At 43.6% G+C, this 12,669-nt stretch overlaps 1 protein-coding gene across 1 annotated transcript; it reads right to left on the bottom strand.

Moving 5' to 3' along the window:
• Window positions 1-78: 78 nt before the first annotated feature.
• Window positions 79-12,429, bottom strand: LOC110521654 (carbonyl reductase family member 4). Its single transcript, XM_021599355.2, has 6 exons — window positions 12,234-12,429; window positions 3,489-3,642; window positions 2,617-2,737; window positions 2,254-2,390; window positions 1,429-1,563; window positions 79-1,166 (listed from the first exon to the last, which is right to left on the bottom strand). The coding sequence occupies exons 2-6, from the start codon at window positions 3,631-3,633 to the stop codon at window positions 988-990; spliced, it is 717 nt and encodes a 238-aa protein (XP_021455030.1). The 5' UTR covers window positions 3,634-3,642; window positions 12,234-12,429; the 3' UTR covers window positions 79-987.
• Between the last annotated feature and the right edge of the window lie 240 nt (window positions 12,430-12,669).

The following is a 12,669-nucleotide window of genomic DNA, read 5'->3' as shown; positions in this document are numbered from 1 at the left end:
GTGTTTATGTTGAGTGAGGAGACAGTAGGAGACTGCTCAAATCAATTCCATACAAAAACTTACCCAGCAGCCATATCATTCATCACAGGGGAAATGCCTTTCTTTATTGAGAATTCTTATCAGATTTGACCTTGATCCCTAGTTTACATTGTCTTGATCTTAGGTCACATGATAGACAGCAGATGAGTGCAGATGCCCCAGATCTATGAAAGCTATATGTGACTGTTGAGCACCCTGGAGCTGTGTGTGTGAGGGGACTGGGCAGCACACTCCAGTGAGGTGAAATGTCTCTCCACTGGAGGAAATAACAGATGAGATCACAGCATTTCAAATCTCCACACTGAGCATGACAGTTACCTCTGACCCCATCCATTTGCACCACCGATCCTGAGCTGTAACTGGACCCTCAAAACATTCCATGGGCTAAAAATCCCCTCCAGCTGTAGGCAGGCAGTCAGACCCCATCCATACCCCCTCTCTGGGCCCCTCCAGGGCTGGGCTCAAGGGGGGGCGGCGGTTGGGGCCTGCACTGTGTCGCGGTGCCCCAGGGGAGTGGGAGAGTGAAACATGAGAGCTTTGGTCAGCACTAGGTGCCTATAAGTCATGGAAAGAGTAATAGCATTAAATCTGCTGATCAAAGTTAAGGCCTCAGGAGCGTGGAGGGCCAGACTGAGTCAGACACAGTGGAGTCAGCAGTGTTAGTCATGAAAAACTGTCACTCACACCCCCTCTGAGCTATGTGGAGCAGTACCCTGTGACTCAGCACTGTGTACAGATAGTGGCAACAGTATTACATGAACCATACACAGGTATAAATATCTCTGGCCCTGACTATTACAAGGTCAAGCCCACACAACATTTGAGAGAAATACACTTTTTGTGCAAATTGAACATTTCTGGGATCTCAGTTCGTGAAACATGGAACCAGCTGACAGTGTTAGGAGGTATAGTGGGCACTAGGTGTATATAGAGGGGTCAAGGGCCTCCCTACATGGCCAGCTGCAGCCCTCCGTCCACCACCAGCACCTGTCCTGTGATGTAGGGAGACTCCAGGAGGAAAATAACAGCCTTGGCCACCTCCTCAGGCTCCCCAAACCTCCCCAGGGGGATGGTCCGCACCACCTCCCCTTCCCTCAGCCCCACTGTCATGTCTGTTCGAATGAAACCTAGGAGAAAGGAGAAAAGATAAGGGAGGGTCAGCATCAGGAGAAAACTGAATTCGAGCTGAGAGGACATTGGAAACCAATATCCTAGGTGCAGTAAAAGTCTGTTTCTATTTTAGCATGACAATGATGAAGGAGATGGCTGAAGCATACACAGGAGTACAAAGGCTAGGACAAGACAGGAGAGAAGTTGAGGAGAATAAGCAGACAATAGATGAAAGAGAGAGAGGAGCAGTAAAGAAAAGAGGAAGAGACAGCTCCATACCGGGAGCCAGCAGGTTAACTCTGACATTGCGCGAGGCCACCTCCTTGGCCAGGGAGCGAGTGAAGCCCTCCAGACCTGCTTTACTGGCGCTGTACACACACTGACCTGCGTTCCCCTTCAACCCCACCACAGAGCCTACAGTACACACAAATCACAACCATGAGCACAGTGATTTGGCTAACTCAACCTAAAGTGAAGTTAGAGATTGTTTATTCCCTGGACCACAACCACCACCTTGTGGCCAAATGGCAACATAGAATGCATCTGGTATCTCATCACCCTGACCGGAGTTGTCAATAACAGGATGTATCCGGCTTTCAGGGATACAACAAATTCAACCTAGCTTTCTTTTCGCTGAAAACCGGATGTGGGAACTCTGCTCAGGCGCTTTCCTCTACGTCTGCTACGTTAGGTTAGTAACTCAGTAGTGTGAAGGGGCTGGACATACGGTGCATTCAGAAAGTATGGAGTTTTTCCACATTTTAAGTTACAGCCTTATTCTAAAATATATTAAATAGTTTTTTCCTTCATCAATCTACACACAATACCTATGTGGAACTCTACGGATAATTCCTTCCACCTCATAGCTTGGTTTTTGCTATGACATGCACTGTCAACTGTGTGCCTTTCCAAAACATGTCCAATCAATTGAATTCACCATAAGTGGACTCTAATCAAGTTGTAGAAGCATCTCAAGGATGATCACTGGAAACAGGATGCACCTGAGTCTCATAGTAAAGGGTCTGAATACATACGTAAATATGGTATTTCTAAAAAATTCAAGGGGTCTGAATACTTTCCGAAGGCACTGTACAGTAACAGTACCTATGTTGACAATGGCCCCTCCCTGGGTGTGGAGCATGCTCCGTAGCGCTGCCTTGCATGTCAACATGCTCCCCAGTAGGTTGGTATGAAGCAGAGCCACCATGTCCTCGGGCCTGGTCCTCAGCAACAGACCATCCCTGAACATACACACAAAGACAGGAAGGTGCACACACACACACACACACACACACACACACACACACACACACACACACACACACACACACACACAGGAGATGGATGACTACATTTTTTATACACATACAAGCTCACCTGTTTAGGACTATCATGGGAGTTCTGAAGGTTTGAAACTAACCTGTACACCTGTACGAGTACTGATTCATACAAGTATTTCGCACGCACCTGTTGATACCAGCTGCATTGACCAGGTATGAGACGTTTCCACAGGTCTTCTGGATCGTCTCAAATATATTCTGAACTTCCTCTCCTTTGGAGACGTCACAACTAAAGGCCATATGGTCAGCTAGAAAACGAGAGATTGGTTAAATATAAGGTAAACTGAAAACTACAACTGTGTTTAGGCCTAATAAACAGCATACGTGAATGTGGCACAAGCCTAATCATCTGGTTAGAATAGGGGTTCCCAAATCCTTTTGGCCCATGACCCCATTTTGATACTTAGAAAAATGTGCGACCCCATCCCACCATGTAAAAATAAGTTATGTAATCAACGGCCAATGTTAACTGTTTTAAATTGGGCTATGATAGTTTATTACAAATCATTCTGACAGTACTTTTCACAGTATTTAAATCTGAAGGAAGTATGGTTTGAAGTGACAGAATTGACAGAGGTTCAGTAGATCATCAGTCAATCATTTTGTATGATGTTCTGTGTTGAAAAACTAGCCTGTACCTTATTTTTCTCCCAGTTGTATTTAGTGCCAGGCCCTGTCCCACTCTGTGTTCCTGAGAGTCTTATATTTCATTGATGGGGTCATTATATTTTGCAACTTAAATGGTTCAAAAGATAGTAAGACATTTGTTGAAAGAAAACAGAAAACGTGCCGTTTATGACAACCGCATCTGGCGGCTACTGGAGGTTACCGACGTAACCCTGGTTCTATGAAACAAGCGCAATTCTCTCGCTACACATGTTTTAATTAGGCAACCCCACATACGGTCGTGACCCCGAACTTGGGAAACGCTGGGTTAGACTGTGAACAGCAGAGCCCAACTAAGAGGTGCATGACACCCCTGCAGGTATAATACTGTACCTCCAGCGAGGGACACCACAGTGGCCTGAGCAGCATCCTGGTTTCTGGACACCACAGCAACCCTGCAGTCTCTCTCTGCCAGCAGCCTTGATACAGCCCTGCCAATGCCCCTGGAGCCCCCACACACCACACATAGCCTGGACATGCCCCTGCCCTGCAGAAGAGACCACATCACAGAGCAAAGTCAACGATGAGATGACATTGGCATTTGGTTTCAGGGTCAGTCGGATTTAACATCTACTGAAGCCCTTCCTTAAAGCTAGAATCCATAATTTCCATTTTTGGACATATAAATTAATGATATACAGTGCATTGGGAAAGTATTCAGACCACTTCCCTTTTTCACATTTTGTTATGTTACAGCCTTACTCTAAACATTTATTACATTTAACAAGTCCTCATTCTACACACAATACCCCATATTGACAAAGCAAAAACATGTTTTTAGATTTGTTTCCAAAAAACCCTGAAATATCTTATTTACATAAGTATTCAGAACCTTTTCTATGAGACTCAAAATTGTGTTCAGGTGCATCCTGTTTCCATTGATCATCCTTGAGATGTTTCTACAACTTGATTGGAGTCCACCTGTGGTATATTCAAATGATTTTACATGGATTTGGAAAGGCATACACCTGTCTATATAAGGTTCCACAGTTGACAGTGCATGTCAGAGCAAAAACTAAGCCATGAGGTCGAAGGAATTGTCAGTAGAGCTCCGAGACAGGGTTGTGTTGAGGTACAGATCTGGGGAAGTGTACCAAAACATTTCTGCAGCATTGAAGTTCCCCAAGAACACAGTGGTCTCCATCATTTTTAAAATGGACGAAGTTTGGAACCACCTCATACTATTTCTGGCAGCCCGAAACTGAGCAATCATGGGATAAGGGCCTTGGTCGGGGAGGTGACCAAGAACCTGATGGGCTACCTCATTGTTGTCGGTGATCAGGCCTACCACTGTTAGGTTGTCAGCAAACTCAATGATGGTGTTGAAGTCGTGCTTGGCCACGCAGTCGTGGGTGAACAGGGAGTACAGGAGCGGAATAACAACGCACCCCTGGGGTGCCCCAGCGTTGAGGATCAGCATGGCAGATGTGTTGTTGCCTACCCTTACTACCTGGGGGCGGCCCGTCAGCAAGTCCAGGATCCAGTTGCAGAGGGAGATGTTGAGTCTCAGAATCCTTAGCTTAGTGATGAGCTTTGTGGGCACTACGCTGAGCTGTAGTCAAGAACAGCATTCTCACATAGGTGTTCCTTTTGTCCAGGTGGGAAAGGGCAGTGTGGAGTGTGATTGAGATTGCGTCATCTTTGGATCTGTTGTGGCGGTATGCGAATTGGAGTGGGTCTAGGGTTTCTGGCATGATGGTGTTGATGTGAGCCATGACCAGCCTTTTAAAGCACTTCATGGCTACCGATGTGAGTGCTACAGGGCGGTAATCATTTAGGCAGGTTACCTTCGCTTTCTTGGGCACAGGGACTATGATGGTCTGTTTGAAACATGTAGGTATTACAGACTCGGGCAGGAAGAGGATGAAAATGTCAGTGAAGACACTTGCCAGTTGGTCTGCGCATGCTTTGAGTACACGTCTTGGTAATCTGTCTGGACCCGCAGTTTTGTGAATGTTGACCTGTTTAAAGGTCTTGCTCACATCGGCTACGGAGAGCGTTATCACAGTCATCCGGATTAGCTGGTGTTAGCTGATTATGCATGCTTCAGTGTTGCTTGCCTCGAAACGAGCATAAAAGGCATTTAGCCCGTCTGGTAGGCTCGCGTCACTGGGCAGCTGTAGTTCGTAATAGTTCTCAAGCCCTGACACATCCGACGAGCATCAGAGCCGGTGAAGTAGGATTCAATCTTAGTCCTGTATTGACACTTGCCTGTTTGATGGTTTGTCTGAGGGCATAGCGGGATTTCTTATAAGCGTCTGGATTAGTGTCCTGTTCCATGAAAGTGGCAGCTCTAGACTTTAGCTCGGTGCGGATGTTGCCTGTAATCCATGGCTTCTGGTTGGGAATTGTACGTACGGTCATTGTGGGGAATGACGTCGTCGCTGCACTTATTGATGAAGCCGGTGACTGAGGTGGTATACTCCTCAATTCCATTGGATGAATCCCGGAACATATTCCAGTCTGTGCTAGAAAAACAGTCCTGTAGCGTAGCATATGCATCAGCCCGCCACTTCCGTAATAAGCGAGTCACTGGTACTTCCTGCTTTAGTTTTTGTTTGTAAGCAGGAATCAGTAGGATAGAATTATGGTCAGATTTGCAAAATGGAGGGCAAGGGAGAGCTTTGTATGAGTCTCGGTGTGTGGAGTAAAGGTGGTCTAGAAGTTTTTTGTTCTCTGGTTGCACATGTGACATGCTAGTAGAAATTAGTTAAAACAGATTTAAGTTCTGCATTAAAGTCTCCGGCCACTAGGAGCACCGCTTCTGGATGAGCATTTGCTTGTTTGCTTATGGCATTATACAGCTCGTTGAGTGCGGTCTTAGTGCCGACATAAGTTTGTGGTGGTAAATAGACGGCTACGAATAATATTAATGAGAACACACTTGGTAGATAGTGTGGTCAATAGCTTATCATGAGGTATTCTATCTAAGGCGAGCAATACCTCAAGACTTCTTATAAATATTAGACATCGCGCACCAGCAGTTATTGGCAAATAGACACACGCCTGTCCCTTGTCTTGCCAGACGTAGCTGCTCTGTCCTGCGTAACACGGAGAAGCCAGCCAGCTCTATATTATCCATGTCGCCGTTCAGCCAAGTCTCTGTGAAACATAAGATATTACAGTATTTTCAGGTCTCTCCAGAGATGTTCGATTGGATTCAAGTCCGGGCTCAGGTTAGGCCACTCAAGGACATTCAGAGACTTGTCCAGAAGCCACACCTGCGTTGTCGTGGCTGTGTGCTTAAGGACATTGTTCTGTTGGAAGGTGAACCTTCGCCACAGTCCTAGGTCCTGAGCAGGTTTTCATCAAGGATCTCTCTGTACTTTGTTCCATTCATCTTTGCCTCCATCCTGACTAGTCTCCCAGTCCCTGCCGCTGAGAAACATTCCCACAGCATGATGCTGCCACCACCATGCTGGGATGGAGCCAAGTTCTCTAGACAGGACCCTTGGCATTCAGGCCAAAGAGTTTAATCTTGGTTTATCATGGTCTGAGAGTCTTTAGGTGCCTTTTGGCAAACTCCAAGCAGGCTGTTATGTGCCTTTTACTGAGGAGTGGCTTCCGTCTGGCCACTCTACACTAAAGGCCTGACTGGTGGAGTGCTGCAGAGATGGTTGTCTTTCTGGAGGGTACTCCCATCTCCCCAGAGGAACTTTAGAGCTCTGTCAGTGTGACCATCGGGTTCTTGGTCAACCATCGGGTTCAAGGCGCTTCTCCTCTGATACCTCAGTTTGGCTGGGTGGCCAGCTCTAAGAAGAGTCTTGGTGGTTCCAAACTTCTTCCATTTAAGAATGATGGAGGCCACTCTGTTCTTGGGGACCTTCAATCCTGTCTCGGAGCTCTACAGACACATCCTTTTACCTTTTGCTCTGACATGCACTGTCAACTGTGGGACCTTATATAAACAGGTGTGTGCATTTCAAAATCATGTCAGATCAATTGAATTTACCACAGGTGGACTCCAATCAAGTTGTAGAAACATCTCAAGGACGGTCAACGGAAACAGAATGCACCTGAGCTCAATTTCGAGTCTCATAGTAAAGAGTCTGAATACTCATGTAAATAAGGTATTTCAGTTTTGTATTTTTAATACATTTGCAACCTGACAGAGCTTGAGAAGAATGGGAGAAACTCCCCAAATACAGGTGTGCCAAGCTTGTAGAGCCATACCCAAGAAGACTCAAGGCTGTAATCACTGCCAAAGGTGCTTCAACAAAGTACTGAGTAAAGGGTCTAAATACGTACAGCTGAAGTCGGAAGTTTACATTCACCTTAGCCAAATACATTTAAACTCAGTATTTCACAATTACTTACATTTAATCCTAGTAAAAAGTCCCTGTCTTAGGTCAGTTAGGATTGCCACTTTATTTTAAGAATGTGAAATGTCAGAATAATAGTAGAGAGAATGATTCATTTCAGCTTTTATTTCTTTCATCACAGCCCCAGTGGGTCAGAAGTTTACATACACAATTAGTATTTGGCAGCATTGCCTTTAAATTGTTTAACTTGGGTCAAACGTTTCGAGTAGCTTTCCACAAGCTTCCCACAATGTTGGGTGAATTTTGGCCCATTCCTCCTGGCAGAGTTTGTGTAATTAATTGAGTCAGGTTTGTAGGCCTCCTTGCTCACACACACTTTTTCAGTTCTGCCCACAAATGTTCTATAGGATCGAGGTCAGGGCTTTGTGATGGCCACTCTAATACTTTGACTTTGTTGTCCTTAATTGCCACAAGTTTGGAAATATGCTTGGGGTCATTGTCCATTTGGAAGACCCATTTGCGACCAAGCTTTAACTTCCTGACTGATGTCTTGAGATGTTGCTTCAATGTATCCACATAATTTTCCTTTCTCATGATGCCATCTATTTTGTGAAGTGCACCAGTTCCTCCTGCAGCAAAGCACCCCCACAACAATGCTGCCACCCCCGTGCTTCACGGTTGGGATGAGGTTCTTTGGCTTGCAAGTCTCCCCCTTTTTCTTCCAAACATAACGATGGTCATTATGGCCAAACAGTTATATTTTTGTTTCATCAGACCAGAGCATATTTCTCCAAAAAGTATGATCTTTGTCCCCATGTGCAGTAGCAAACCATAGTCTGGCTTTTTTAATGGTGGTTTTGGAGCAGTGGCTTATTTCTTGCTGAGGGCCTTTCAGGTTATGTCGATATAGGACTCGTTTTACTGTGGATATAGATTTTTCTACCTGTTTCCTCCAGCATCTTCACAAGGTCCTTGCTGTTGTTCTGGGATTGATTTGCACTTTTCGCACCAAAGTACATTCATCTCTAGGAGACAGAACGCAAGTCCTTCCTGAGCGGTGTGACGGCTGCGTGGTCCCATGGTGTTTATACTTGCGTACTATTGTTTGTACAGATGAACGTGGCACCCTCAGGCGTTTGGAAATTGATCCCAAGGATGAACCAGACTTGTGGAGGTCTACAATTTTCTTTCTGATGTCTTGGCTGATTTCTTTTGATTTCCCCATGATGTCAAGCAAAGAGGCACTGAGTTTGAAGATAGGCCTTGAAATACATCCATATGTACACCTCCAATTGACTCAAATGATCAGAAGCTTCTAAAGCCATGACGTGATTTTCTAGAATTTTCCAAGCTGTTTAAAGGCACAATCAACTTAGTGTTTGTAAACTTCTGACCCACTGGAATTGTGATAGTGAATTATATGTGAAATAATCTGTCTGTAAACAATTGTTGGAAAAATCACTTGTGTCATGCACAAAGTAGATGTCTTAGCAGACTTGCCAAAACTATAGTTTGTTAACAAGAAGTTTGTGGGGTGGTTGAAAAACTAGTTTTAATGACTCCAACCTAAGTGTTTGTAAACGTCCGACTTCAACTGTATGTAAATGTAATATTTAAGTATTTTATTAAATATAAATGAGCAAACATTTCTAAAAACCTGTTTTGCTTTGTCATTATGGGGTATTGTGTGTAGATTGATGAGGAAACGAAACAATTTAATACATTTTAAATTAAGGCTGTAATGTAACAAAATGTGGAAAAGTCAAGGGGTCTGAATACTTTCCAAATGCACTGTATATTTTTGGTCCTTAAAACCTCTTATGGATCCCTTCACACGCCAATCCTTTCAGCGTAATCGATTTGACAACATCCAGTGAAATGGCAGCGCGCCAAATTCAAACTACTGGAATATCAATATTCAACATTCACGAAAATATATGTGTAATACATCAAAATAAAGCTTAACTTCTTGTTAATCCAGCCGCCGTGTCAGATTTTAAAAAGGCTTTACGGCAAAAGCAGACCATGCGATTTCTGAGGACAGCGCCCTGCATACAAACATATGAAAATCATATTTCAACCAGACAGGTGCGCCACGAAAGAAATAGCGATATAATTAATGCCTTATCTTTGAAGATCTTCTTCTGTTGGCACTCCAAAATGTCTCAGAAACATCACAAATAGTCATTTTGTTTGATAATGTCCTTCTTTAAGTCCCAAAAATGTCAATTTATTTTTCGTGTTTGATTCAGAAATACACCGGTTTCAACTCGCCCAACATGCCTACAAAGTATCTAATAAGTTACTTGGTCCAAACATTTCAAACAACGTTCCTAATCCAACCTCAGGTACCCTAAAACGTAAATAGTCGATAGAATTAACTGTTTCTAATACCAGATAAAAACAACGTGTAGCGCGTTCCAGTTCACGCGCACCAAACAAGTGTCACTCCACTGACACTTACAATGAATAGCACTACTTCTTCATTTCTCAAAAGAAAAACATGAACCAATTTCTAGACTGTTGACATCTAGTGGAAGCCATAGGAACTGCAACCAGGTTCCTCATAAATAGGGCTTCCCATAGAAACCAATTGGAAAACAAAATGACCTCAAAAAAAAATTCCCCTGGGTGGATTGTGCTCGGGGTTTTGCCTGCCAAATCAGTTCTGTTATACTCACACACATTATTCTAACAGTTTTAGAAAATTCATAGTGTTTTCTATCTAAATCTGCTAATATATGCATATCCTAGCTTCTGGGCTTGAGTAGCAGGCAGTTTATTTGGGCACGCTTTTCATCCGGACGTGAAAATACTGCCCCTTAGCCTAGAGAGGTTAAGAAGAAACTGGTACTTTTTTATTCAGCAGAATTTTCTTTAACCAATTTTGGTCTTTAATGCAGGGCCAACAGAGGTTCTTACTTTCTCCCCCTTCCACTTTCCTTTTCCATTTTTGAGGTAATGCTGCAATTAGTTGGTTGTAATTCTGGATAGAGCAATGGAAATTCAGGCCGGTACGACCTGGTGCTAGGCCCGGCCCCCAGGCAGCCCGCTTAGCCAGCGGAGCTCCGCCTGTCGGCCTTCCGGAAGGTGCCCCCCCACTGCATCCCCAAAGAACCTCTGAGGGTGCGCAGGTGACAAGTTTATGCTCATGTTGCAGCAGTATGTAGGAGGGAGATTCCGAGATGTGAGAAGTGTGCAGGAGGGCATGGGTCAAAGGAGTATGTCGTTTCTGTAGAAAAAGTGGAGTGTTTCAGTTGTGGGAGTGGTCATGTTGCAAGGGATCAGAAATGTCTTGTGTGAGTGAGACAGGTTGAAGTTTCCAAGGTGAGAGCAGTGAGGAAAGTAGAAAATGGTGGGCAAAGGGTGATGGAGCCTGAGAGGCCTGTACAGAGTAACCCGAACAGTTTGTGCTTTAGTAAGGCTGGCTTCTTGCCGTTTATTGCTATGGTCATTAATTGTGCTGCTCAGATGGAAAGAAAATCCAAGAAGATGTCATTTTCTGGTAGCAGCAGCAGAGAAGTTTTTGGGTGTCAGAGATTTTAGTGCAGAAGAACTACAGGGGGGGTTTGAGAGAAGGGTTTTCAGCCTCCTAGGCTGACAACATGGTGTAGGATCTGTTAGGGCCAAAGTAGCAGGAAGGGGTGGTGGGGTGTGTTGGGGATAGTGGTATATATAGTTAGCTCCAAAAGTATTGGGACAGTGACACATTTTTTGTCATTTTGGCTCTGTACTCCAGCACTTTGGATTTTAAATGATACAATGACTATGAGGTTAATGTGCAGACAGTCAGCTTTAATTTAATAAGGGTATTTTCACCAATATTGGTGAACAGTATTTTTTGTACATAGTCCCCCCATTTTAGGGGAAAAAAGTATTGGGACTAATTCACTTATATGTGTATTGAAGTAGTCAAAGGTTTAGTATTTAGTTTAGTATTTGGTCCCATATTCCGCAATGATTACATTGTTGGGTGCATTTGCTGTTTGTTTTGGTTGTGTTTCAGATTATTTTGTGCTAAACAGAAATTATTGGTACTAATGTATTGTGTCATTTTGGAGTCACTTTTATTGTAAATAAGAATAGAATATGATTCTAAACACTTCTACATTAATGTGGATGCTACCATGATTACAGATAGTCCTGAATAAAGATGAGTGAGAAAGTTAGACGCACAAATATCATACCCCAAGACATGCTATCCTCTCACCATTACAATAACATCTGAGGTTAGCATTTTTTTTTTTTTTTGGGGGGGGGGTATGATATTTATGCATCTAACTTTCTCACTCATTATTCACATTTCATTCAGGATGATCCGTAATCATGGTAGCATTCACATGAATGTAGAAGTGTTTAGAAACATATTATATTCTTATTTACAATAAAAGTGACTCCAAAATGACACAATACCCTCACATTAAAGCTGACAAGTCTACACTTCAATCTCATAGTCACTGTATTATTTTCAATCCAAAATACTGGAGTACAGAGACAAAACAACAAAACGTGTCACAACATCGTTTAAGAACAGAATGGAACTAAACGGGTTCTGTTGCAAAACGTTTTGCAATAGAACTGGCCTAATGAATACACCCTTGGCTTTGTCAAAACAACAACACGGCTGGGCCATAGACCCACCGATAGAACAATGGTTTAGTTATACAAATATTTGATAGACCGGCTAACTAGCTAGCTAGTAACATTATTCTAGACAGAGCATGCAACTGTCTGTGTGGCTGTTAGTTGATTTCAAAGCTAAGTTAGCTAGCTATGCTAGCAAGATCATTTGAAGGTATTTTGGTGCAAAACTCACGTTTTCACGCAACTCTGTTGTCGTTTAAGATGGATACCAAGTTGGCATTTCGCTCCATATAATTCTTATCGTTTGACTATCCGGGTCCTTTGACAATAACATGTGCAAACGTTAGTTGATCATTGACACCGTACAAACATGGAGGTCGCCATTTTTTCCTATAGTGCGGTTATTAATTCGACCACATGGGGGGGCAAGAGATACGCACATAAATCTCACAGCTCGTGCCAGTGTCCCCGGACCACTGAGGTAGGCTGTCCTTCACAGGTAGCTGGACCCACAGACATACCACACCACAGTCTGTCCACAGTTTAGACGTGATGATCAAACCTAGTCTAGGTTTAGGGTTAGAGTTACAGTTAGGTTTGAACCGGGAAAAATATGATAATTAGGTGGGTGCTTACATTTGTCATATTTCACACACGTACAAGTGTAT

This window comes from Oncorhynchus mykiss, chromosome 30, assembly GCF_013265735.2.
Source record: "Oncorhynchus mykiss isolate Arlee chromosome 30, USDA_OmykA_1.1, whole genome shotgun sequence".
Taxonomy (NCBI): domain Eukaryota; kingdom Metazoa; phylum Chordata; class Actinopteri; order Salmoniformes; family Salmonidae; genus Oncorhynchus; species Oncorhynchus mykiss.
The sequence above is the reverse complement of the archived record's forward strand: the minus strand, read 5'-3'. Positions and strand labels throughout refer to the sequence as shown.

Coding starts and splice junctions, on each gene's coding strand:
- LOC110521654 (XM_021599355.2), bottom strand. CDS start 3,633: ATGTCCAGGCTATGTGTGGTGTGTGGGGGCTCCAGGGGCATTGGCAGG. Junction 2,738..3,488: donor TGTGGTGTCCCTCGCTGGAG/GTACAGTATTAT, acceptor CTCGTTTTCTAG/CTGACCATATGGCCTTTAGT. Junction 1,564..2,253: donor AGGGGCCATTGTCAACATAG/GTACTGTTACTG, acceptor TGTGTACTGTAG/GCTCTGTGGTGGGGTTGAAG.